The sequence below is a fragment of the Ursus arctos genome, unplaced genomic scaffold (assembly GCF_023065955.2).
Source record: "Ursus arctos isolate Adak ecotype North America unplaced genomic scaffold, UrsArc2.0 scaffold_14, whole genome shotgun sequence".
Lineage (NCBI taxonomy): Eukaryota > Metazoa > Chordata > Mammalia > Carnivora > Ursidae > Ursus > Ursus arctos.
In genome coordinates this window covers 16,055,055-16,079,745 of record NW_026622808.1, presented here as the reverse complement: position 1 = coordinate 16,079,745, position 24,691 = coordinate 16,055,055, and the positions used below count along the sequence as shown (strand labels likewise).

Sequence of the window (24,691 nt, the reverse complement as noted above, 5' to 3'; positions counted from 1 at the left end):
GTAAACAGAAGAAAATGGAAAAGCAAGAAAGTCAAAATGATGGTGAGCCCAGCAATATAAAAAAATGAAGGGCTCCTTTTGCAGGGCATCAGCAAAAACCCCAAAGACATCAAAGACAATCCGAGGGAGGCATTTACAAACTGTACTGCAAGAAAGGGTTGGTTAATCTCTCAGCTCTATAAAGAGCTCTTGAAAAGCAAGGAGCATCTGAAATCCCAGTAGGAACAGGGGCACAGGCTGTGAACATGAACGACAGGACAAAGAAGCGAAGGTGGCCCTCAAACAGGAAAAGACACGGAACCCGGCCCCCAGCCGGAGGCAGGCGCACGAAAATGGACAAATTCGTGCCGGGATGGTACACCTGGCTGGTGTGCCGTGGAGGCAGGTGCGTGGTGGGAGGCTTGTGGCAACAGCCCACGGAGGGGACCTTCGTGGCATCTGCCCAGATTGCACGTGTGTGTAGCCTATAACCCAGCCAGCCCTTCCCTGCCTGCAGGCAGCTCCACAGGACAAGGGACGCATGCGGGTGGATGGAAGTGAGACTGGAAATGGCCCGCGCCCCTCAGTGGGACAGCGGCTGAGGCACCTGGGAGCACCGACCCCGTGCAGCGCGGTTACGTGACCTTAAGAGGCAGCTGCTCTCTATGCCTCCTCCCCTGTGTAGACACAGCTCTTCCTATCAGGAGGTGGGGTCTGGTGGACTCTGCAATCTGCTTCTGACCAGTAGAACGTGGGAGGGTCCTGGGTCTGGGACTTCGGGGGTCTGGAACCTTCCGCCCTTGGAACCCCGAGGCCATTGTTGTAAAGGAGCCCAGGCTACCGTGCTGGGGAGAGAAAAAGCACATGGACAACCCAGCTCTGGGCTAACAGAAGCCCCGCACAGGACAGAATCTTCTTGGACCCGCCAGCTGGATGTCCCTGCCTCGGGTCTGAGGTGCAGAACTGCAAGAGACAACCCTGCTGAGGAGCCCCCCCCCCCGCCCCCGCCAGCACAGCCCTCCAGCCGCTCTGCTCCTTCCCCTGGCTTCCTTGGCAGACACAACCTTAAGTCAGCACACCAACAGAGCTGGTTCTCAAACCCACGCCAGCCCCGACTTGTCCTCTGGCGTCTCCTTGGGTTTCGCTAGCCACTGGGCTCCTCTGTGGCACCTCTGAGTTTCCCGCATGCCGCTAGAGCGCTGCATTCCCTTCCGCTGCCTGCTTCATCCCTGTGATGGAAATGGCCCCGGGGTCCGCCCACGTGTTCAAGGCTTGACATTTCCCTTTTCCTCCCGCATCATCCAGTCCCGCACCAGGCCCTGTTGTTTTGCCCGTTAGGCATTGAACGTGCCCCCCCCCCACATTCATATGTTGAAACCGTAGCCCACAAAGGGTTGGAATTTGGAGGTGGGGCTTCTAGGAGGTAATTAGGTTTGGATGAGGTCCTGAGGGAGAGATTAGTGCGCTTCTAAGAAGAGACACTGGAGAACTGAAGTGAGGGTCTCAAGGAGATGTTTGCGTATCTGTGTTCATAGCAGCATTAATTAGCCACACTGCCCAAGATGTGGACAATCCCAGTGTCCACTGACAGGAGAATGAATGGTGTCTGTCCATCCAGTGGAATGTCATTCAGCCTTAAAAAGGTAGGGACCCTGACACCAGCCACGATGTGGACGGACCCCGAGGACACCGGGCTCAGCGAGAGCAGCCAGACCCAGAAGGACACATCCCGCAGGACCCCACCCCCAGGAGGTCCCCAGAGGAGTCCCGTCCACACAGACAGGGAGGAGCTGGTGGGGGCCAGGGCAGGGGCAGGGGGTGGGGAGTCCGTGCTTCCTGGGGACAGAGTCTCCGTGTGGAGAGACGGAACGTTCTGGAGATGGAGGGTGGGGTGGCTGCACGATGGCCTGAGTGTGCTTCGTGCCGCTTAAAATGCTCACAGTGGTACCTTTTATGTTGTGCGTATTTTACCCCAATTGAAAACACGTTTACAAATCCTTAATTTTTAAAAGGGGTGTGGGGCACCTGACTAGGTCACTCAGTAGAGCATGCGACTCTTGATCCCAGAGTCATGAGTTTGAGCCCCACGCTGGGTGTAGAGCTTACTTAAAAAAAAAAAAAATCCTTCAGGGTGCGCCTGGGTGGCTCAGTCAGTTAAGCATCCGACTCTTGGTTTCAGCTCAGGTCTTGATCTCAGGGTTGTGAGTTCAAGCACTATGCTGGGCTCCAGGCTGGGCATGGAGCCTACTTAAAAAAAAAAAAAAAAAGGCTCTGGGAGTAAAAAAAATTAAAAAGCTGGGTCATATACAGACCATGTGAAACGAACAAAGGAGACAGTTGCTTAGCCTAAAGCCCCGTATATATTGACGTAGCTAACTCCACTTTGTGGGTTTCAGTGGCCGAGTGGCCGTCGAACAGCCCATCCAGTGACTGTGCTGAAAATCCAGGCATTGTGGCTCCATGATAGAAAAACCTTCACATCCTACAAATTGCCACTCACTGGGACTGATGGGCGGGCGGGGGAAGTACTGGGACAATCTCCTAAACGCATGCTCGCATGCTACTTTGAATGACAGCACTAACAAGAGGAATGCATACTCCTTATGGACACAGTCGGAAAATAATAAACGCAAATCACATATATGTGGCTTTCTCTTAAAAAAAAAGATCAGGGACGTGGGGCTTGCGCAGCAAACGCGTGCAACTTTAAAAGGGTTGGTTATAGTTTAGGTGAATTTCACCTCAGAGTGGGGGAAAAAAAAAAGTAAGCGCATCGTCAGTAACAAAATAAATGATCAAACTCAGACAGAGGGAGCGTGAGAAAGCTTGGAAGGTGCCGGCTGGTAAAGGAAGCGCAAATACAGGAGCCAAGTGTCTGCGCCCGGGATCGGCTTCAGGTGTGGGGAGCGAGCGCCACCTATTGGCGGCGTTGCTGCGCTGCGTTGCGTCGCGTCCGCGCCCTTGGCTTTGAGAGACTGAATAGCCACAACCTGTCCGCCAGAAGGCTCGAAGGAGGCCCCGCGGGAGCTCTTCCTTACACGGACACCATGCCCTTATTTCTCCGTTGCGTACGAACCCGTGTGCACTATAGAAACGCTCCCGCGGCCAGAGAGACCATGAATTTAATCAGCCTCAGTAGTGATAGGCATTTGGATGGTTCTGGAATTTTGCGCATTATGAGAATTCCCCCCCCCCCCCCACCAAGGCCCAGCGCCTTGGTGCTGACATCCCCGATTGTTTGGCCAGCTCTGGTGGGAAAGATTCCCGAAGGACTTGCTAGCCTCACACTCCCAGATGCAGCCCCAGGGCCCCAGGGGTCATCGTGTGCATTCCACCCCCCACCCCCTTTCTGTGGACTGAAGGCTTGTGTCCCCCCCCCATCCCTACGCTGAACCCTACCCCACAGATGATGGGGGGGGCTCAGGTCATGAGGGTGGAGCTCCCATGAATGGGATGATTGCCTTTATGCCTTCTGCCCTGTGAAGACGTGCGGAGAGGACAGTGGTCAGCGAGCCTTGAACTGGGACTCCCAGCCTCCAGCAGCATGAGACATAAATGCCTACTGTCATAAGCCATCCAGCGTATGCTGTTACAGCAGCCCCCCGTGCACTGAGACAGCCCCCCCAACACACCCCAGCATGACCAGTCAGACCCGTCTGACCGCTGGCCAACAGCGCATTGTTCGGACCTGTTTTGGAAAAAGAGGGAATGCTACCTCTCGGTCCCAGGCGAAGGGCCACTTGTCGCCGGCGTTCTCCATGATGGAGGTCCAATTCTGGGGCTGGGCTCGGCAGAGCGCCGTCTGGGCTGTCAGGGAGTACGTGTACGTGAACAGCCCGTGCACCTCCAGCAGGACGAACTCTGCCTTGATAACCTCCTGGAACTTTCCTTCCCGCCACCTAGGACACAGGTGTAGGACTGGGCTGCAAGGGGCGGGGATGCGGCAGTCCCGAGGTGTGCTGAGGCTGTGCTGGGGGCGGCAGCGGCAGCAAGGAACGGGGTGCCCCCCCACCTCACCAGGCTGACACTTGGTGGAGGGAAGCAGCAGCAGGTGGGACAAGGGAGGGTGGGGAGCTGGGGGGCACGGGCCCTGTCTCCTGCCGGGTGGCCACAAGGTCTCTCTGAGAAGCAGAGACTGGAAGAAACTGACGGGAGGGTCTATGGCCAAACACTATCACTTGTAAAGAAATGGATGAATTAGTTAACAAGCAAGTAAACCAATACACAAATAAAACCCTTCACACTTGTCCTCTGACATCTCTCTGATGACATCTGCCACCATTCCAAAGGGATATATTTAGGGCTGTTGATTTGGGTTGTTCTAAAATCATCGTTTTGGGGGCAGTTTGTGGTCTCCTGCTTATGCCCCTCCTCTGACTGGTCTCCTGCTTATGCCCCTCCTCTGACTGGTCTCTTTCCTTCTGGGCTTGCATCCCCCCATATGGCCGCCCTGAGTTTGGGGCTCGGTCCTGTGTGCCCTGCCCACAGTCTCGCCGGCACATGGGATTAGGGCCATGGGGAGCTGAGACAGGACGTCCTAATGACCCTGCCTGTTTTCAAGTGTAAGCGGGTTCCTGCCACCGTGAAGTCCGCCCACTGCCACTGACTCAGATGGTCTGCAGGGCACAGAGCTGAGCCGCTGGCCGACACGTGCTTGTTTAAAACAATCATCATTAAGTAAAATGGAAAAAGCCAGTTCCTCAGGTGCACCGGCCACACTCGGAGCACTCCGACTGGGCGCGCGGAAGGATGGAGCTTTTCCACCGGGCGGGGCCGGTCTGGGGCTTCAGGGAGGTAGCTCCCCCCTGGGGTGGTGTGGTTCTGGCCCCCACGGGTCGACCACCCACGACAGTGCAGAAGCCACGCATGGTGGGTGTGCAGGGGCTGTGACGAAGGAAGGCAGCAGAGTCCACGGATGGGGGAGCAAAATGAGAGCCGTGGGCTAAGCCGCGTCCCCAGACTCCCGTGGGGAAGCCCTAGCTCCCCATATGACTGTGTTTGGACTTGGGGCCTTTAAAGAGGTAGCTGAGGCTGAGTGAGGTTGTAAGGGTGGGCCCTGATCCCACGGGAGGGGGGGAGAAGCATGGCTGTGCTCGCTCCCTCCGCCACCGGAGGACACAGGCAGAAGGTGGTCGCCCGTAAGCCAAGGAGGGAGCCTCAGTGAAACCAGCCCTGCCGGCACTCTGACCTTGGACCTCCGGCCTCCAGGACCGTGAGAAAATCAGCGTCTGTCATCTAAGCCCCTAGTCGGTGATATTTTGTTATGGCTGCGTGAGGTAAGACATTGCAGGAAGAGGGGGCGCCTGGGTGGCTCAGTCAGTTGGGGGTCCGACCCTTGCTTTTGGCTCAGGTCACGATCTCATGAGATCGAGCCCTGTGTCGGGTTGCCACGCTCAGTGCAGAGTCTGCTTGAGATTCTCTCTCCTCTGCCCCTCCCCCACTTGTACGCGCTCTCTCTCTCTCTAAAATAAATAAATCTTAAAAAAAAAAAAGAAAACAGGCATTGCATGGCGAGGGCACAGCAGGGGCAGGGCCGGGAGGGGCCCTGGTTGTGCAGAGAGGGGTGGGGAAGGCAGCAGGGAGGAGGGAGTGCTATCGGAGGTAATGGGGTGCGTGAAGGGCCCTCCTGGGGTCTTACAGTTCCACCACGGGCTTCCACGGGGTGTTGTAGTAGACGAGGTGGGGGCAGCCCAGCTTCTCGTACTGGTAGTCCACCACCAGATCCTCACTGGCCTTCTGCCCCTGGAAGTTGGGGTCGTAGGCTTCCCTAGGCAGAGACAGGTGGGGTGGGGGCTTGTATCTGAGGGGCCGTGGTGTGTGTGTTCCTATGCTGGGGGTCGGAGGCTCCCTGTGCCTGGGTGCCAAGAAGGGCCAAGTCTCACCCCATGCCTGCTCGGTGGCACTCGGGACCAGCCGCATGCACAGAGGGTCACCCTGGCCCTCACCCCCTCCTGCCTTGGCTGATGGTGTCTGGCTACCTCTGCTTGCTCAGGTGAGCAGGTGCTCAGGATCCAAGAGCAGGTGGGAGGCTGGCAAGATGGCGGAAGGGTAGCCTGGTAGGTGGGCAGGCCTGGGCCGGGGGCCCTGCCACATCGTACTGGCTCCCTGCAGACCCAGCCCCCCCCACCTGTCCCCTCCCCACCTCAGATTCCCTACTGTCCAGATATCAATCTAAAAATGATTTCCGATTTGCCTTTGGCGCCCGGGGGGCAGTCACGGGAGGAATGCCCTGAAGGGAAATGTCAGGCTCACCTCTCGATGACGTAGCTGTAATTGTCCTGAAGGCCCACGGGGTCGAGGATGCCGTGGTGACAGGCTGAGATTTCGCTGTGAGCGACAAAAGGTGGTGAGAAGCTCCCTGCCCCCATGCAGCACCCAAAGAATCTCGAATTCTTCCCTTGGACACGTATACCCCCGCTGGCTTCATTTTTGAGACCTGTCTTACTTCCAGGCTTGGCTTGCATTTTCCCTGCCCAGAATCTCCAAGGAGCCCAAATTCCTGTGGGAGAATGATTGTCAGAGGCCCAGACCTAGGCGCTGGGTGTCTGGACTCTTGAGACAATCATTTCCTGGATTTTCTTTGTGGTGTCACCATCCGGGCATGCCTCCTTAGGCAACGTGGTGTATTTCTGCCTGATTTGGGGTTTTAAAGACTAGAATCATGTTGTGTGTTTTTTGCACCTTCTGTTCCACATCCTTGTTTGTACAACCCGTCCAGGCAATTCTGCCTCCGTGGTTTTCACGGCTGGGGTCGTCCGTTGCATGCAGCCACCGCACCTGTCCGTCCATCCTCTTGTCGATAGATTCAAGCTGGCTTGCTTCCAGCTGGCAGCTATTAGGAATAATACTGCTGAGAACATTCTGGAACCTTGCCAATGTCCAAGTGCATGATTGGAATTGCTGGGTCAAAGATGTGCTTTCTAAAGCAGCTGAAAAACGCATCTACCTACCAGCGACGTCAGTGCGTTCTGGAGGCCGCCAGGGGCTCCCCACGCTGACCAGCACTTGCCACGCTGCATTGGCCACGCTCTGTAAATTTTCCCACGCTGGTGGGTGAATAATGGCCTCTAAGAAAAGTTTTCATTTTCTTTTCCCTTTTAAGTGAGGTTGGCCACCTTTCCAGCACTTTTTCATGTTTACCAGCCATGTGGATTTCTTTCTTGTTTCTTTTTCAGAAGTGCCTGTTCAAGACTTTTGCCCTTTTTAAAAAAAATGTCTTTTTAAAAAATTATTAAGTTGTAGGAATTCTTTATAAAGTCTGGATGCAAGTCCTTTGTTGGTTACACATGTGGCAAATATCTTACCCCACTCTCTTTCTGGCAGAAGCTCTTTGTATATTGTTTAAAAACTGTATCCTGCACACATGTCCTAAATATATAATTTATTGATTCAACAAAATGTTTCCATTTGCGGGAAATGTGGTAAAATCATCGCCTGAGTTTATTGTTGCCCTTGAGCTGTGGGGCACTGAAGCTAGCCCCGACTAATCCTAGAGCCAAGCGTTAAATGTTCTGGAATTTTGCCGGCCAGCGTTCGTGCTTAAAAATCGACGGGGCGGGCGGATTCACACCACAGGAATTGGGCCGTGCTTGGATTCAGGGCCTCCACCCAGAACCAATTGTTAACACAGTTATCAGCACACCACTGCCTGAATGGGAAAAGGATGGCAGTTTGGCCGATCTTCTGGCTTTTTTCTTTTTTAAATTGGATTCTCATGGCTGCATTCCCTGGGAGTAACTATGGATAGTGGAGGCCAAGTTCCCCAAAATTTCCGCAACCAATTAAAACTAAAAACCCTCAGCAATTTTAACCAAAATGAAGACTTCAGGGACTCATAAAAGAAAAGAGAACACACAAACAGATTAGGGAACAGGAAAAAAGGTAAGCGTCACCAATTGATAAACGAGGGGAGGTCACTGTGCCAGAAACACCAACTTAACCCGTTCGTAGTCCTTATTTGACTATTTATTATGGAAATGTCAAATATACACAAAAGTAGACAGAATAACGTCCCCTGACTTCAACCATCGTGAAGCAGTTGTGACCACGCTTGTCCGTCCCCACCCCTCACCCTGACAGCAGCACACTTACTTCTGAATGACGATCTTTTTCTCCTGGTCGCAACCCACGGAAATGAGTGCTGTCTGCGGAGGAGAGAGGCAGGGATGCTGACCTGGGTCGGTGAGAGCCACTGATGGCCCAGCCCCAGCAAAAAGTCACACCCAGGAGAGACTGGACATGATGTGCCCGGATCCTGACACGATGACCCAGGCTCCTGGGAGTCACTGCAGCCAGGCTTGGCCCCTGGAGCTCAAGCCCTAAGAGCCCACCAGAGCTATGGGGTAAGCCTAAGCGCCTCCCATCACCGGCCTACGTCTTAGCTCTAACCAGAAACCAATTTATAAATGCAGGATAATACTTGGCATATAGAAGACAGGGGAGGAGAATGAATGAATGAATGAACAAACGAATGAATGAATGGGCTTCAATAAACAAACAGAAAGGAGAAAAGAGAAAAAGCTATTTGGGGTGAGCCTGAGAGTCTTAGGGACATGCTTCTCAACCTGGGGTACGGTGGCATCCTCAGAGATACGAAAAGGAGTCTAAGAAGCATAAGAGAAACTTTTGGTGTTTGAAAAAGAGCTTTATGTTAAGGCGAACCCGGATTTACCATGGAACAGAATCCAAGATTTGTATCAATTTTACAAAAACTGTGGTATAGAATATACAACATGAAACTCACCATATTAACCATCTCTAAGTGCACAGCCCCGCGGCATGAAGCACACTCACACAGTCGTGCAGCCAACCCCACCCTCCGTCTCCAGAACTTTCCATCTCCCCCACCTGGAGACTCTGTTCCCGGGAAGCACGGACTCCCCACCCCCTGCCCCAACCCTGGCTCCCACCACCTCCTCTCTGTCTGTGTGGATGGGACTCCTGGGGACCTCCTGGGAGTGGGGTCCTGCGGGATGTGTCCTTCTGGGTCTGGCTCCTCTCGCTGAGCCCAGTGTCCTCAGGGTCTGGCCACGTCGTGGCAGGTGTCAGGATGTCCTTTCTTTTAAGGCTGGATTATATTCCAGTGTGAGGATGGGCCCTATTGTGTTTATTAATTCACCCATCTGTAGACATCTGGGTTGCTTCTACCTTTTGACTATTAGGAATAATGCCCCTATGAATACTTGTGTACAGGTTTCCGTGTGGATGTATATTGTTTTCCGTTGTGTTGGAGCACCAAGAAATGCTGTTACCAGAGTTGGTGAGACCTGTTCTGGGGATATCCAACAAGGAATGAGACTTCCATGCATGCATCTCCTCCGAGGACGGTGAGTCATCAGGGGCAGCCCTGGGGGATGCTGTCAGGAGGAAAGGGAGTGACCCTGGCAATTGGGACGGGATCACCTTCATTTTCAGACCCTGGGCATGGGCTCAGCCAGCCCTCAAGGAAAAGACAGATGAGGCCCACTGCCATTATTCTTTTATTTTTTTCTTTTATTTTTTTTAAGTGGGCTCCACACCCAGCGTGGAGCCCAAAGCGGGGCTTGAACTCACGACCCTGAGAACAAGACCTGAGCTGAAACCAAGAGTCAGACGCTTAACCAACTGAGCCCCCCAGGTGCCATACTCCCCACACTGCCATTATTCTTAACACTAACAACAAAGAATATGGGACAGCAAAAATTTGGGACATACCAGTGGCTTGAGGTCCACACACGAAATTTCCTTGTTGGCTATGTCCAGAGTGATGGTAGATCCTGTGGGTCTCTTTATGCTGCAAGGCAACAGGAATGTGTGGTATTTCATACCTGTTTCACAAATAGCATCAGCGTTGGGGCGCCTGGGTGGCTCAGATGGTTATGTGTCTGCCTTTGGCTCAGGTCATGATCTCAAGGTCCTAGGATCAAGCCCCATGTCAGGCTCTCTGCTCAGTGGGGAGTCTGCTTCTCCCTCTCCCTCTGCCTCCTCCCCCTTGCTCATGCACTCTCTCTCTCTCAAATTAAAAAAAAAATCTTAAAAAAAAATTGCGCCAGTGTTAAAAATAATCACAGACCCATCAATTTATTTATGCATGCATGCATGCATCCATCCATCCATCCATCCATCCATTATCCATCCATCCCTCCATTTGTCCATCTGTCCATTCATCTGTCTGTTCATCCATCCCCTCAGCCATTTGTTCCAGGATAGTGACCGAGAACGTCTGCTCACACATGGTGGCCCCACCCTCCCTTGAGTGTCTACCTCTTCTTGAGTCAGTTTTGTTAATTTACGTATAATAACTTATTGAAAACAACATCTGACACCCAATTTCATTATCTCCAAGCTACATATAATGTTTTCTTATTCTGTTTTTCACTGAAGCATAATTGAAATACAATACCGTATTTGTTTCAGGTGTATGACATAGTTATTTGAGGTTTCTATGCATTGCAAAATGATCACCATCATAATCCTAGTTACCATCTGTCACTGTCACCATACAAAGTACAATATTATTGACTATATTCCCCATGCTGTACACTACATCCCCGTGACTTATTTATTTTTTAATGGGTAGTTTGTACCTCTTGATCCCCTTCACCTGTTTTGCCCACTCTCCAACCCCCCTCTCCTCTGGCTACCATCAGTCTTTTCTCTGCATCTATGAGTCTGGTTTTGTTTTGTTTTATTTGTTCATTTGTTTTGTTTTTTAGATTTCACATGTAAGTGAAGTCATATGATATTCGTCTCTCTCTGTCTGACTTATTTCACTTAGTATCATGCCCTCAAGATCCATCCATGTCATCACAGATGGCAAGATTGCATTCCTCTTAGGGCTGAGTAATATGCCATCGTACATATATACCCCATCTTTTTTGCCCATCCCTCCACAGAGGGACACTTAGATTGCTTCCATAATTCGGCTACTCTAATTAATGCTGCTATAAACATAGGGGTGCATGTACCTTTTTGAATTAATGTTTTTGTTTTCTTCAAATAAATATCCAGAAGTGGAATTACTAGATTGTATGGTGGGTCTACGTTTAACTTTTGGAGAAAACTCCATACTGTTTTCCAGAGTGGCTGCACCAGTTTGCATCCCCACGGTGCAAGAGGGCTCCCCTTTCTCTGCATCCTCGCCAACACCTGTTGTTTCCTGTATTGTTGATTTTAGCCTTTCTGACAGGTGTGAGGCGGTTTTGATTTGTATTTCCCTGATGATCAGTGACGTTGAGTGTCTTTTCATGTACCGTTGGCCATCTGGATGTCTTCTCTGGAAAAGTGTCTATTCAGATCTTCTGCCCATTTTTTAATCGGATGTTGTTGCTGTTATTTAGTGGTGTGTGTTCTTTTCATAGTGTGGAGATCAGTCCCAGTATCTTCTCCCAGTCAGCAGGTCGCCTTTTCACTTTGTCGATGGTTTCCTTCAATGCGAAGGACCTTTTTAGTTTGAGGAAGTCCCTCCCATTATTCTTTTCACAGGTTCTGTGTCCATACTTTTCATTTTCCATTCCCAATGTTCATTTCAATTCTCTCTCTCTCCTCCTTTGTTAGATTTGCAGGGTCTCACCTAGTGTACTGGTCTTCTGAAGAACCAGCCTATGTCTCATTGTGACTTGATACTGTCTTTTGCCCTCTGTTTAATATATTTCAGATGGTATCATTGTTAATTCCCTTCTTTTTGTGGTTCCCCTAGTTCTTTAAGTTAAATATTTAGTTCGTGCATCCTTAGTCCATCTTTCCCCCTAGTAATAAAAGTGCTCAGGGTACACATTTTCCTCTGAGTATCTTTTAGCTGTGTTCCATGGATTCTAAGATTCAAGGGTTATTTAGAAAAGTGTCTCTTAATTTCCAAGAAAAGGGGCTTTTTATTACTGGTTTTGCTTTCTGGCCGTTCAATTCTAGTTTTGTCGGATTAAAGTCTGCACATGTGGTCTGAAAATCTCTCCTGGGAGATCCTGATTGATGTTTCTAATGGCCAAGTATATACAAAAATTGAGTGATTTTTAAATAAATTCAGCATACGTATGAGAGAGGGACATATATTCTATATTAATAACATTCAACGTACTTTTTTTTTTACTTTTCATTAATGTTTTTCAGCTTTACTGAGGTATAACTGATAAATAAATTATAAGATCATTAAGGTACACAATGTAATTATTTGCTGTAAGCATGGAGTTAATTAACACATCCATCATCTTACATATCTACCTTTGTTTGGGGGGTGGTGAGAATATTTAACTTCTACTTTCTTAGCAAATTTCAGTTATACCATACCGTGGTACAAAATGCTAGATCTAGAATTAAAACTTGCTGTTGAAATATATACTCTGGGGACCTCTCGGGAGTGGAATCCTGCAGGATGTGTTCTTCTGTGACTGGCTTCTTTCACTGGGCACTGTGTCCTCAAGGTTTGTCCACGTTGTGGCAGGTGTCAGGATCCCTTCCTTTCTAAGGCTCATTTCCCATTGTGTGGACGGACCCCACTGTGTTCGTGCACTCATCTGTGTGTGGACATGGGGCTGGCTTCCACGTTTTGGTGACTGCGAATCATGCTGCTATGAACGTGGGTGTGCAAGTGTCTGTTTGAGTCCCTGCTTCCCATTCTTTCGGGTGTAGACCTAGAACTGGGGTTGCTGAATCATATAGTAATTCTAGGCTTAATTTTTTGAGGAACCCACCACCTAGAAAGTGTTTTCAATCATTCTGGCCTTACCTTCTTTGGAGGGGCTAAGTCTGGATCTTGGCCCTGTGTTCCCAGATCCTGTTAAGGGAACCCCATAGATAGCCTGGGCCACCCCTCCCCCACTCTGGTCACATACCTGGAGGTGAAATTGGGGTCGGCTCTGCCCCAGTGGTGCTGCTGCCTCAGGGAAATGTTCTGTGGAATCAAGAGCAAATGGGCACATTTGCGACAGTGGGACAGCCTGGGGCCGCACACAGACGGGGATCAGGGGAGATGGAGGTAGGACGGGACCTTGGGAAGGGGAGCTGGGAAAGTGTCTAGCCCCCCCCTGATTCTAATTGTCCAACTGGCGAGAGGCTTCTAGAAGCTCATGGAAATGACCACCCCAAGCTCCTGCATTTCCTTGCTGCCTTTGTCTGGGGGACCTAGTGAGGGGTGACTTTGTTCCCCTCTTCTTTAGAAGGTGGCAAGGACTGGTCAAAGGCTCTGTTGTGGCAGACTGATGCCTTGCCCCTTCCCATCGAAACCTCCCAACTCCACCCTAGGCTTCCGGGGTCAAGCGCAAAACCAATAGTGCAACCATGTGGCCTGGCTTGGCCCTACGGATCCCCCAGACTCCTATTTGGCCAAGTCCCTCCTGGTCCCCCTAGTTCATCCCCCTCCTGATGCCTCATTTTACCCAACCACCCACATTTCCACAGGGCTGTGTTAGGCTCTCTGCCATGGCTTCTGTGCTTATCCCCTGTGACAGCTTAATGACCTCACTAGTCTGGGCGACTGCTGCCTGCCTGGGGGGAGGGGCAGGGCTGTGCCCTCTCGGGATTCTCCAGCGCCTTACCCGCCGTGTGCAAGGAAGCAAGGGGGGAGGAAGATCAGGCCGTGGAGCGCCTGAAGGATCCCGGAGCTGGCTGGGCGCCATTCAGGCTGTGCCCTTCATCACACGCGCCTGGGGCTGGGGCAGGGGCGCAGCTCACCAGTCTGTGTTTGACGTTCCCGTCGTAAGTGTAGCCGGCCTCATAGATGACGGCCTGCAGGCCCAGGGAGTGGGGGTTGCTCACCATCGCCTGGCAGGGGCCCAGGATGAGAAACACACACAGATGTCCTGGGCCAGCAAGCACGTAGGGGTACCACTGGGGGCTCTCATCCACTGGGGACCCCCGTGCACCTTCACACTGAAAACCGTGCTTGCTCTGCAAAGGCGGGGGTCCTCCAACCCCCAAATGCGCCCCACCTCATCTACCCCCCAGCTGTGGCTGCTGAGCCCCGTGCTGCAGACAGTCTGGAGGTTCAGACCTGGCCCCAGTGTATGGCCTGGCGTCCCCTTGCAGGCGCTGGTCCTGGTGGCTGGACTTTGTCCCATGGCCTTGCTTTAATTGGCTCCCCATTTTCAGCTTTATTACTTGTACCCAAGAGTCCAGGCTTGGACATTTGGGTTTCAGGTTGGGGGATACCCACTCTCTCTCGAGCACCTCCTGCTGCCTGAGGGAAGGCATGAGTCGGGCTCTGGCTGGGCTAAGAGAGAGAGGAGCTCATTGGAAGCAGGGGGCAGCCCAGAGAAGGGTGGAGAACAAGGAGCAGAGGCCCCCAGAAAGGAGGCCAGACAGGCAGAGGCTCATTGAGGAGCAGGACAGGGCATGTCTATGAAGCCTCATGAGCGAGGTCTCTCCCTGTGGGATATCAGGGGACTTTCAGAGCCTGGGACGCTGGGGAGTGCCCCGTCTCAGGAGTGCCTGTCAAATGCAGGAGGTGGCCTTACCAGTGGGACCAGGGACATGCCTGGCCGCGGTATCATCAGAGCGGTCAGCTCCAATTTGCTGTTCATATCAATGCTGTACATTTTGTTGTCAAAGTCTCCTTGCAGAAGTTCGGCCTAGGTGGAAACGCCAAATAGATCCATGAATTAAACCAAGCTCCTGTTGCCAAAGCAGAACTGGCAAGCAGGTGGGAGGCCTTCCGTGGTCTCCCCTAGGGATGGAACTTTCCAGTCTGTCACTCATGCCACTGTCTTCCCCGCTAGATCCTGCAGCCCCCAGAAGACGCTCGAGGTCCACCCCGTCACCCCATTGCAGGCCCTCCTCTCTCCAGAAGAGCCCCCCCTACCTGACTTTTGCCGTGTGAGCATTCCTAGGGGATGGGACTTGGTCCTGCCCATTTTCCAACTTTGTTCTAAGTCTCTTTCAGTCCCCAGGCTCCCCCTCATCCCCTTCTTTTCATTTTATTCATCTTTGAAGCGCCCAGGCCACTGGACCTGTAGATCCCCAGTCTAGTTTTCCTGGCGCAGGCGGGCGTGTTCCTCTGGGCTCTGAGGTTCTGGTAGACCGGTGGTTGGATCGCGATGACAAGACTCAACAGGTGGTTGATCTTCCGTCAGCAGCACCTAGGACTGGCTGTCTCTCTGTTTTGCTGTGGGGTTGCCACAAGACGATATTCTATCATTTTGTTTTCACGAATTTGCTGGGAGAATTTTATAGACACTTTCCCCCTCCTACTTGTAGCTGACCCAGTAGAACAGTTGGAAGGGAAGATGGGATAAATGTTTGCATCTTGCCTTTTATTTCCCCCATTTTCAAGGAGACGGACTGGTTTCCTGCCATCCTAGGAAGGTAGCCAATGAGTTGCTTCTTGGAAAAGTGGCTGATTCCAGGTCTGGGGTGGAGAAACGACCAAGAGAAGCTGGGGCATCCTGCCCTAGCTACGGGACTGACCGATGTCGATGGTGCCTGCCAGGTTTCTCCACTACCCTTTCCAGACTGTTCCCTGTGAGCGTGTGACTAAGACCAGTCCACCCTCAGGCGGGGGTTAAACTTCTCCTCCGGGAGGGCGATTATGTAGGTACATTACTCAGGTTCTTCTGCAGGGGGAATGGAATGTGTCTCCGCTCCTTTTATTTATTCAGCTACTTATTTATATCCCTGAGGACTCATATTATCCAACCAGTTGTCCCAGCTTTCATCCATGGGTTTTTTTGTGTTTGTTTTAGTTTTGTTTTTGTTTTTGTTTTAGTAGGCTGTACACCCCAACGTGGGGCTCGAACTCAACCCCAAGACCAAGAGTCTCACGCTCTTTCGACTGAGCCAGCCAGGCGCCCCATCATCCGTGGATTTTCGTTATGCCAGTAGTTGCTGTTTTGGGTGTTTCGTTTTTTGTTGTCGTTTTTGTGCGATTTGGGAGAACTACTCGCTAGTGGCACAGCCATCTTCCTCAGAAGAGTTCAAGGGGCCAAACATTTGCCCAAAAGCCTTACTACTGCTCGCTCTCACCCTCTCTCCTTTTCTCCTCCACGTGTGTCTAAGACCGGCAATTTCCAGACATGGGATTTCAAGCGCCCACAAGAAAATCCCCGTAGCTGGGGATGGATATTTTATCGTGGCAAGTGAAGAAAACAAGAAAAAAACACTCTCATCTATCAGCACCATCGTTTCACAAAAGGATATTTCAATCAATTGATATACTCCGTGTATGGCACAAATACCTTTTTCCCCTCGTATCACTAAAGGGCATGGATTCAAAGGCCATTTGGAAATGGACCCCCTAAAATCTTTCTGTGATTTTTCTGTGGCCCTTCAGAAGGGAAGTGGCCTGGCAGAGACATAACAGCGAGTCAGCCCGGGCTCCACGGAGCACAGCACTGACCTTATTTCTGATTCTGTGGATTTCGGAGCATTGAGAGATGGGATGAGGTTGCTGGACAGGACCAACCCAGAGATGGCATTTCCCTGGGAATGCAAATTGGTGCTGGAAAACAGTACAGGGGTTCCTCAAAAAATTAAAAATAGAGCTACCCTACGACCCAGCAATCCCACTTCTGGGTGTGTATCCATAGGAAATGAAATCACCATCTTAAAGAGATATTGTCGCCTCCATGTTTATTGCAGCATTTTTCACAGTGGCCAAGATATGAAAACAACCTACGTGGCCATGAACAGATGAATGGATTAAAATATGTGATATGGGGATGCCTGGGTGGCTTCCTCAGTTAAGCATCTGCCTTCGGCTCAGGTCATGATCTCAGGGTCCTGGGATTGGGTGCCGCATCGAGCCCCCTGCTCAGTAGGGAGCCTGCTTCTCCCTCTGCTACTCTCCTTGCTTGTGCTCTCTCTCTCTCAAATAAATAAATAAAATCTTGAAAAAAATAAAATAAAAATTAAAAAGCCAAACTCATAGATACTGAAAACAGATTGGCGGTTGCCGGCAGTGGGGGATAGAGGTGAGCAAAATGGGTGAAGTTGTTCAAAAGGTACAAACGTTCAGTTATAAGATAAATTGGTCCCGGGGGTGTCACAGTTAACAATACTGCAGTGCGTGTTTGGAAGCGCTAAGAGAGGAGATCGTAGAAGTTCTCATCACTAGAAAAACACAATTTGTAATTACGTAAGTGATGGACGTTAACTAGAGTAATTGTGATCATTTTGCAATGTATACATCAAACCATTGTGCTGTCCGCCTTAAGGGAATACAGTATTATAATGCCAATAAACATATTTCAATAAACAAATAGTTACAACTCAAGAAAACTGGGAACAGTTTAAAATTAAAAATAAAAGAAATGGCATTCTCCCGCACTTCTGACCATGTGATTGCCAGGGTCTGTGAGAGTGGCTTCAGGAGGGGCCCCAAGAAGATACTGTACTACTTCTGTCCAGCGGCTCGTCCCTCTTCCCCAGGGTATCCTCAGTCTCCTTTGGCAGACGGGCCCTTTGCACATCCTTGGGCAGATGGCCTGGTGGACTGACCTCGTTACTGTCCGAAGGAGTGGACTCTCATTGGCTCACCTCCAGCCATGTGATTGGTGTGGGAGTGGGCGTGCATTCCCTCTGAGCCAATGAGGTGCGGGAGACACTGGCAGGGGCGGGGCTGTCTCTTGGCTTCTGCAGAACTCTGATGGAAGGCCCTCTCTCTTGCCTGGATACTGTGTGAGGCTGCCCGTCTGCACCTGCCAGCTCGAGGCCATGATAGGAGAATCCAGGGCCTCTCAGAGGCATCTGGATGGATCTTCAGGATGAAGCATGGAACACCCCGGGCAGGCAGAATGGAGAGATGGACAGGAGCCTGCTCCTTGCTGGCATGACCTGAGTTACTGAATCAAGCCTCGCCTGAGGTCTTCCCCCTTCAGACTTTTTGGCTGCATGAGCCACCAGTTGCTTTTGCAGCTTAAACCCATTCGATTTAGACTTTTTGTTACTCGCAGAATAACGAATCAAAATTGATGCATCCATGTTTCCGTATTTCTATAATCCCCCCCCCCCCGCTTTGATCAGCCCACATAGCGGGGGGGGGGTCAAGGCCGACCCCCACGGCTTAGTGGAAGCCTTGGGCCCAATCGAATCTCCCTCTCCAGAGCTCTCCTAAGAGCCTGTAGAACACTGACGGTTCGTTTGACTCCTTGAGGAGGGAGCAGCCCTGGCAAGCGCGTCGTTGCTTTATTCTCGGCTGGCTTCCTGGTTACAAAGAGCGTCTACTAAAGTGATGTATGTTTGTATCTGAAAGAAGAGGCATGAAACCCGTATAAGGAGAGGGCGCCAGCCTTTGGGGGCAGTGGTGGCTGGTTGCCAAATTTGGTTGTTTATGTGAAATTGAAGTGGAACTGTTCGTCCCATATTTCCAACCTTCCTTAGAGCTCTTGGGTGTGGGGCTGGTGACAAATGCCCAACTCTGGGTCTGTGAGATTTGTCTTTTTTAGGAAGAGTGCCTGGACCATTGATCCAAACAGTGGTGATCACATACTTTGCAAACGTCAACTCGGAGTTGGGGATCCATGAGAATCGCCTGGATGTTCACGGGGCACTTCTGGAAATCGAAAGCTGGAAACACCGAATCGGGGAGCGGGGTCAGTATTTCCACTCTCCCCACATCAGTGAACATCAGGGCTGCCTCTTGGGACCAGATGTTTTGGCCTGCAAACTAAGCAGAAAGCGATTTCAGAGATCAGGTCATTCTAAGTCTTTTTTGAGGACACCAATTTTATCTTACACTTCAGATTTAAAGCAGGTAGACCAAACAAACAAACAAACAAACAACCAAAGTCACCAGTACACTTTGTGAAAATACCTACTTTCCAGCTTCATTCATTCCTTGGTGATTAAAAATGGAAACGCTGTCTTTCCTCACCAGAGAGGATAGGCGGGAACGAAGTCTAAACTTATGCACAGGTCCTGGACCGCTCTGGAGAGTTGGGACGGAAGCTACAGACCCTCACCCAGAAAATGCCCTGGTTGTCAGAATGTCACCCCGAAGCCTTCAAGGAGACAGTCCTATTCCTCATCCTATCCTATTCCAATGCCGGGCAGCCTTCTGGAACTATGGTGCCTGCAGCCCAAACAGCAAAAAGCACTGACATAGGGATCAGCACACTTGGCGGACTTTTCTGGCATGGCTGCTGCTGAGTTACAGGGCCTTAGGAAAGAGGGGAACTTGAACTTCAGTTTTTCCTCCCTTGTAAAAGTTGGACATTATGATCTCCTTCCTGGGGCTTGGTGAGGATGAAATAGAGCCAGGCAGGCATGATGTATAAGGTAATGTGAAATGACCCCTCCCTACCACCACTTCCTACCTGTCTGTGCCTCAGTTTTTCCATCTGTCCAATGGGGACAATTTAAAGCTCTACTTCTTTTCTTTCTGGTTTTTTTTTTAAGTTTATATTTGTTTATTTTTAGTAATCTCTATGCCCAAGAGATTGGGCTCAAACTCACGACCCCGAGATCAAGAGTCACACACTTTCCGACTGAGCCAGCCAGGGCCCGCTAAGGTTCCACTTCTTAAGATGCTGTTTGGGATTGGGACGCCTGGGTGGCTCAGTCGGTTGGGCATCTGCCTTTGGCTCAGGTCATGATCCTGGGATCCTGCAACTGGGTCCCGAGTCAGGAATCCTTGCTCTGTGGGGAGCCTGCTTCTCCCTCTCCCTCTGCTCCTCTCTGCCCTGCCATGCTCTCTCTCTCTGACAAATAAATAGATTTTATTTATTTATTTGTCAGAGAGAGACAAAGCAAGAGAGGGAACATAAGCAGGGGGAGTGGGAGAGGGAGAAGACTGATGTGGGGCCCAACCCTGGGATCCCGGGATCATGACCTGAGCCGAAGGCAGACGCCCAACGACTGAGCCACCCAGGCACCCCAATAAATAAAATCTTAAAAAAAAAAAAAAAGATGATGGTTGGGATTAAATGAGGTGCAGACGGAAAACCCTCAGACCAGCACCTGGCATGTTCTGAGTGCTCAGTAAGTTTTAGCTGCTGTTGTTGTGATTGTCATAACTAGTAAAATCACTATTACTATTAATTTTTTAATATTAATGTTAATTCAATATTAATTAAAATTAATATTAAATTATTGCTATTGTTATTAAAATACTAGGACTATTTTAATAACTAGAGTAACTTCTGGCCTTCAAAAAAAGGATAAGAAGTTTGAAACAACGGGGCACCTGGGTGGCTCAGGCGGTTAAGCGTCCAACTCTGGATTTCGGCTCAAGTCATGGTCTCAGGGTCGTGAGATCAAGTCCCATGTTGGGATCTGCATTGAGCATGGAACCTACTTAAGATTCTCTCTCCCTCTCCGTCAGCCCCTGCCCCCCCCCACCCGCTTGCTCTCTTAAAAAAAAAAAACAGTTTGAGAAAAGTACCATTTCTTCACTGACAGGGTAATAACACTACTTTGATTTTACCTACTTTGATCAGAGAACTTGGCAGGATTCCCAGGCTGCCGTAATACAAATTGTTCTCCTGAGTTAAAACCGCCAGCTCGTATTCATCTAGGAAAAACCAAACAAGATAGAACAAAATTCAACTGAGGGTTGTTTCAATGGATGAAAATATTAAAAATATTAAAAGTTTACAAAAAATTACCCCAGATTCCGTCATATAGACCAGGGGTCAGCAAACTTCTGTAAAGGACCAGATGGTAGATATTTTCTGCTCTGCTGATCATGTGATATGTTCACAAGTGTTTTTTTTTTTAAAGATTTTATTTATTTATTCCACAGAGATAGAAACAGCCAGCGAGAGAGGGAACACAAGCAGGGGGAGTGGGAGAGGAAGAAGCAGGCTCATAGCAGAAGAGCCTGATGTGGGGCTCGATCCCATAACGCCGGGATCACGCCCTGAGCCGAAGGCAGACGCTTAAGCGCTGTGCCACCCAGGCGCCCCAACACAAGTGTTTAACTCTGAAAGCAGTTAGGGGCAACTTGTAAATGAATGGGTGTGATTCTGTTCCAATAAAACTTTATTTACAAAAACAGGTGGGGGCCTCATTTGGCCCTTGGGCCATGGTTTGCTGACCCCTGACTTAGGTAACCCCGGTTGAATGTTTTAGGGAACATCTTTTCTGGTAGTTTTGTATCCGTGGTATCATATTCTGGAAGCCCCTCAAGTTTTTTAAGAAAAAAAGCCTAACTGTTTTCTTTCATGTGTATGAATATACCCAGATGAACCATAACTGATTAAACCAGTCCTCCACAGATGGACATAATGAGGTTGTTTCTGGTCTTTCGCAGACACAAAGTTCCAAGGAACACAGGACACCACTAAAAGGTTTTGTGAAAGGGTCGGCTTATCTCCTGCGTATTTTTACTCTTTAAAAAATGAAAATCAAGGAAGCTTTCAGAAAAAGCGAGGCTTGGGCTGAAACTTGGGGAAAGCATCTGGTGTAGAAAAGCGGAGGTGTGTTTGCAGAGCAAGGAGCGAATTAACCTAGCTGAGGGTTTCTCAACCTTGGCTCTACTGAGTTTTGGAGCCAGATCCTTCTTTGTAGTGTGTGTGAGGGGGTGTCCTGTGCCTTGTAGGGCGCTGAGCAACATCCCGGGCCTCCACCCACTGGATGCCAGCAGCACGCCCCCAGACAAGATGACCGCAGTTGTCCCCAGACATCACTGAGTGTCCCCAGGTTGAGGAAGGGGGGGCTTGAGTTTCAGGGATGCAGGACGAGTCTGTTTCGGAGCTCTGCTGTGCATCGTGCCCATAGTTAATACTGCACTGGGCATGTCACGATTTGTTAACAGGGCAGATCTCCTGTTATGTGTTCTCAGCACAAGGGAATAGAAAATGAGGTGCAGTGGAGGAGGCAGGGGGCAGAAGGACTCACACAGTGACAGGACGCCACTTACATACAAGCAAACGACCTGTGTGGATGATGCTAGACGTTCTCGGCAGATCCGTAATTGATCCACGGTGTGCGTCTTTCAACTGACTGTCGCCCCAACTTCCTAACCGTGGTACCTCCGGGAAGCCAAAGAGGGGCCTGGGTTTAGGGAGCCGGTCTGAGGGACTTCATTTTTTTTCATTTTTATTATAATTATTTTAAGAGACAGAGAGCGAGCAGGGGTGGGGGTGGGGGTACAGAGGAGGAGGGAGAGAGAGCCTCTCAAGCAGGCTTCACATTCGGCACGGAGCCTGATGCGGGGCTCGATCTCACGACCCTGAGATCATGACCTGAGCCGAAATCAAGAGTCGGATGCTTAAGCAACTAAGCCACCCAGGCGCCCCAAGGGACTTTAACTGTACTTGGAATATTAAAAAAAAAAAAAAATTAAAGGACCATGTACCACTGGTTTAATTATTAGAGCATTTTATATCACGAATTTCTGTAACTCTAAGTCAACTTTAAACAGCTACGGGGACGCAGATAGTAAGATGTAATGTGATGATCAGCGAACAGGGAAGATACTGACTCAGCACCCAAGTGACCCCCCCCCCCCCAGTGTGTCCCACTCTTTGCCTCTAAGTTTCCAACTTGGGAGCTGTGTGAGGAGAAATATTAGTCGGGCAATGGTCGTCTTTCAGGACAGCAGCAGGACAATTAAGGAGCAAAGAAATCCTGAGATGCCATCTGTTATGGGTTGAAATGTGTCCCCTCTGAAAAAGATATGTTGCAGTGCTAACCCCCAGGACCTCAGAAGGTGACTGTATTTGGAGATCAGGTCTTTAGGTGATTAAGTTAAAACGAGGTCATCGGGGTGGGTCCTAATCCAGTATGACTGGTGTCTTTGTAAAAAGGGGGGATTTGGACACAGCCACACAGAGGGAGCATGTGTGGAGACACAGGGGGAAAACAGCCATCTGCAAGCCGGGGGCCCTGCTGACACTTGATTTCAGAACCGTCTGTCGTTCTAAGCCCCCCAGTTTGTGGGCATTTCCTGTAGCAGCCCTAGGAAGCGAACACCCAACCCATCTTCTACTTCATGGTGAAAGGGTACAAAAATATATGTCGGGAATTGTTCCCGAATATGCGATAATCACATTTGGTTGGGGTATAGCTTGGTTTGGTTCGGTTTTGGCTGGACTGGATCTAGTGGGTTGGTGGTTAGTAAGCCCCGTAGAAGGCCCTTCTAGAAAGCTACGCATCAGTCGGGCACGCACTGGCAGCAACGCTGTGGATGGTGATGTTGGCTTCAGAGATGGAAGAATACAAGGTGTTGGGTCCTTCTCGCACATGGATGGGGTAAACGAGCTGACCTGTGAGACGACAGGGCAGAGTCGTGAGGAAAGGGACCCCCCCACCCCCCGCTGCTGAAACATGGAGCAATCCCTGCCGCTCGCCCCAACCCTTGGTAAGGGACTCAGATGATACAGAGTGAAGGAAAACAGCACCCAGGCGCACGGCTGTAGAGACTGTGCAGAAGGTGCTTGTGTTCCAGAAAACCAGCCCAGCATGCCCCCATGGGACAGGACTGCGGCACATCTGGCTGCAGAGTTCACAAGAAAGGCTGTTTCACTGCTGGAGGCGTGAACATGGAATGCCTTTGACGATATGGGTAACATGTGCAAGGAATAAGAACTTCCTTTCTCGAAGGAGCTCTCCAAATGGCCGGGCCAGCCCTGAACCCTTCTCTTGCGCTGGGGGGAGGGGAGGGGATCCATGGTGTCAGGGGGCCTGACTGGTTCTGCATAGTGTGTGCAGCCACACCTGTGCCCAGGGGTCCCTGACAGTTCCCCTCCCCGCCCCTGCCCCCTTCTGCTTCTTGTCTCCTGCTGGCTGGCAGGCATTGCTCGGATTCTTGGATTCTTCGGCTAGGCCGGCTAGGCCAGCGGGAGGTGCTGTGCTATTTCCCGGGTTCTCTCTGGCCAGGGGAAGTCCAGGTGGGCAGCCCCGAGCCATGTCCTGGAGCCACTGACCTTGGCGCCAAAACAAGGCTTGTGGTTCTTGGAGGGAAGGCTTGGGCTCTGCCCTAGGGGACTGGTGGGCGACTTTCGGAACCTGCCCACGTGGTCCTAAGGACTCCAGAGGACACGAAACTGGGGCGGGGTGGGGGGCAGGGGGAGAGATGGACACAGCGAGGACCAGACCGCGAGTGAGAACAGGCTGGTCCCAGTCTGCTTGAGGCAGGGGAGAGAAAAACCAGCGGTGCTTTCCCTGCCCAGAACGGGACACCCAGGGCAGCGCTGAGCCTCAGCCTGACTCACCTGAGTTTCTGGAAACCAACAGGCTCTTCTGAAACCAGAAGATCAGAATGCCTTTCTGGCCCGGGGTGATGAGGATGTCCAGGGTCCCGTTGTAGTCGAAGGGCAGCCCAAAACTGGTGTTCAGGGGGTGTTCTGAGTAGCTGAACCTAGCCTGAGGGGAAAAGACCAATGAATCTGGGGGGAGGAATCACGGGGGCAGTGGTGGCAGGGGTCCACGTGCTTTGCTGCAGAGACTTCCTTCAAACCTTATTCTCTTGGCCGGTGGTTCTCAGCTTGGGGCAGCCCTGCCCCCCAGGGAACACTGGGGGAGATAGGAGGAGCTGTCAGGACTGGGGGTGCTCCCAGCATGGTGTGGGGGGGCTGCTCTACACCCCACAGTGCCCGGGATGGCCCCCAGACAAAGAACTCTTCCTCCCCCCACGTGCATAGTGGGAGGCTGAGGAGCCTGCCCTCTCCGTCTGGGCTGCCAGAGACGCAGCGCTCAGGGCCGGATGGATGGTGCTTGACCCCGACGCCGCCACCTCCCGGACACGGGGGTGGGGGAAGTTGGGGGGTGGGGTGTGCAGGCCCAGCTGCACAACGTGCTGAGCCTGTGAGTGCACATCGCAGTCCCCGCCCAGGCCCACTGTGTCATACACCGGCTGCCTCTG

The 24,691-nt window shown here is 51.0% G+C and overlaps 1 protein-coding gene across 1 annotated transcript in view; it reads right to left on the bottom strand.

Annotated features, from left to right (window-relative positions):
• CATSPERD (cation channel sperm associated auxiliary subunit delta) overlaps window positions 1-24,691 on the bottom strand; it is a 47,288-nt gene that overhangs the window by 2,812 nt on the left and 19,785 nt on the right. The window contains exons 9-20 of the mRNA XM_048226631.2: window positions 24,042-24,192; window positions 22,998-23,093; window positions 20,313-20,395; window positions 18,374-18,550; window positions 14,406-14,519; window positions 13,624-13,713; window positions 12,786-12,844; window positions 9,673-9,751; window positions 8,071-8,123; window positions 6,232-6,306; window positions 5,618-5,746; window positions 3,695-3,878 (exon numbers count right to left, since the gene is read on the bottom strand). Of these exons, the coding sequence (XP_048082588.1) occupies window positions 3,695-3,878; window positions 5,618-5,746; window positions 6,232-6,306; window positions 8,071-8,123; window positions 9,673-9,751; window positions 12,786-12,844; window positions 13,624-13,713; window positions 14,406-14,519; window positions 18,374-18,550; window positions 20,313-20,395; window positions 22,998-23,093; window positions 24,042-24,192 (1,290 nt within the window). The remainder of the gene's footprint in view (window positions 1-3,694; window positions 3,879-5,617; window positions 5,747-6,231; window positions 6,307-8,070; window positions 8,124-9,672; window positions 9,752-12,785; window positions 12,845-13,623; window positions 13,714-14,405; window positions 14,520-18,373; window positions 18,551-20,312; window positions 20,396-22,997; window positions 23,094-24,041; window positions 24,193-24,691) is intronic.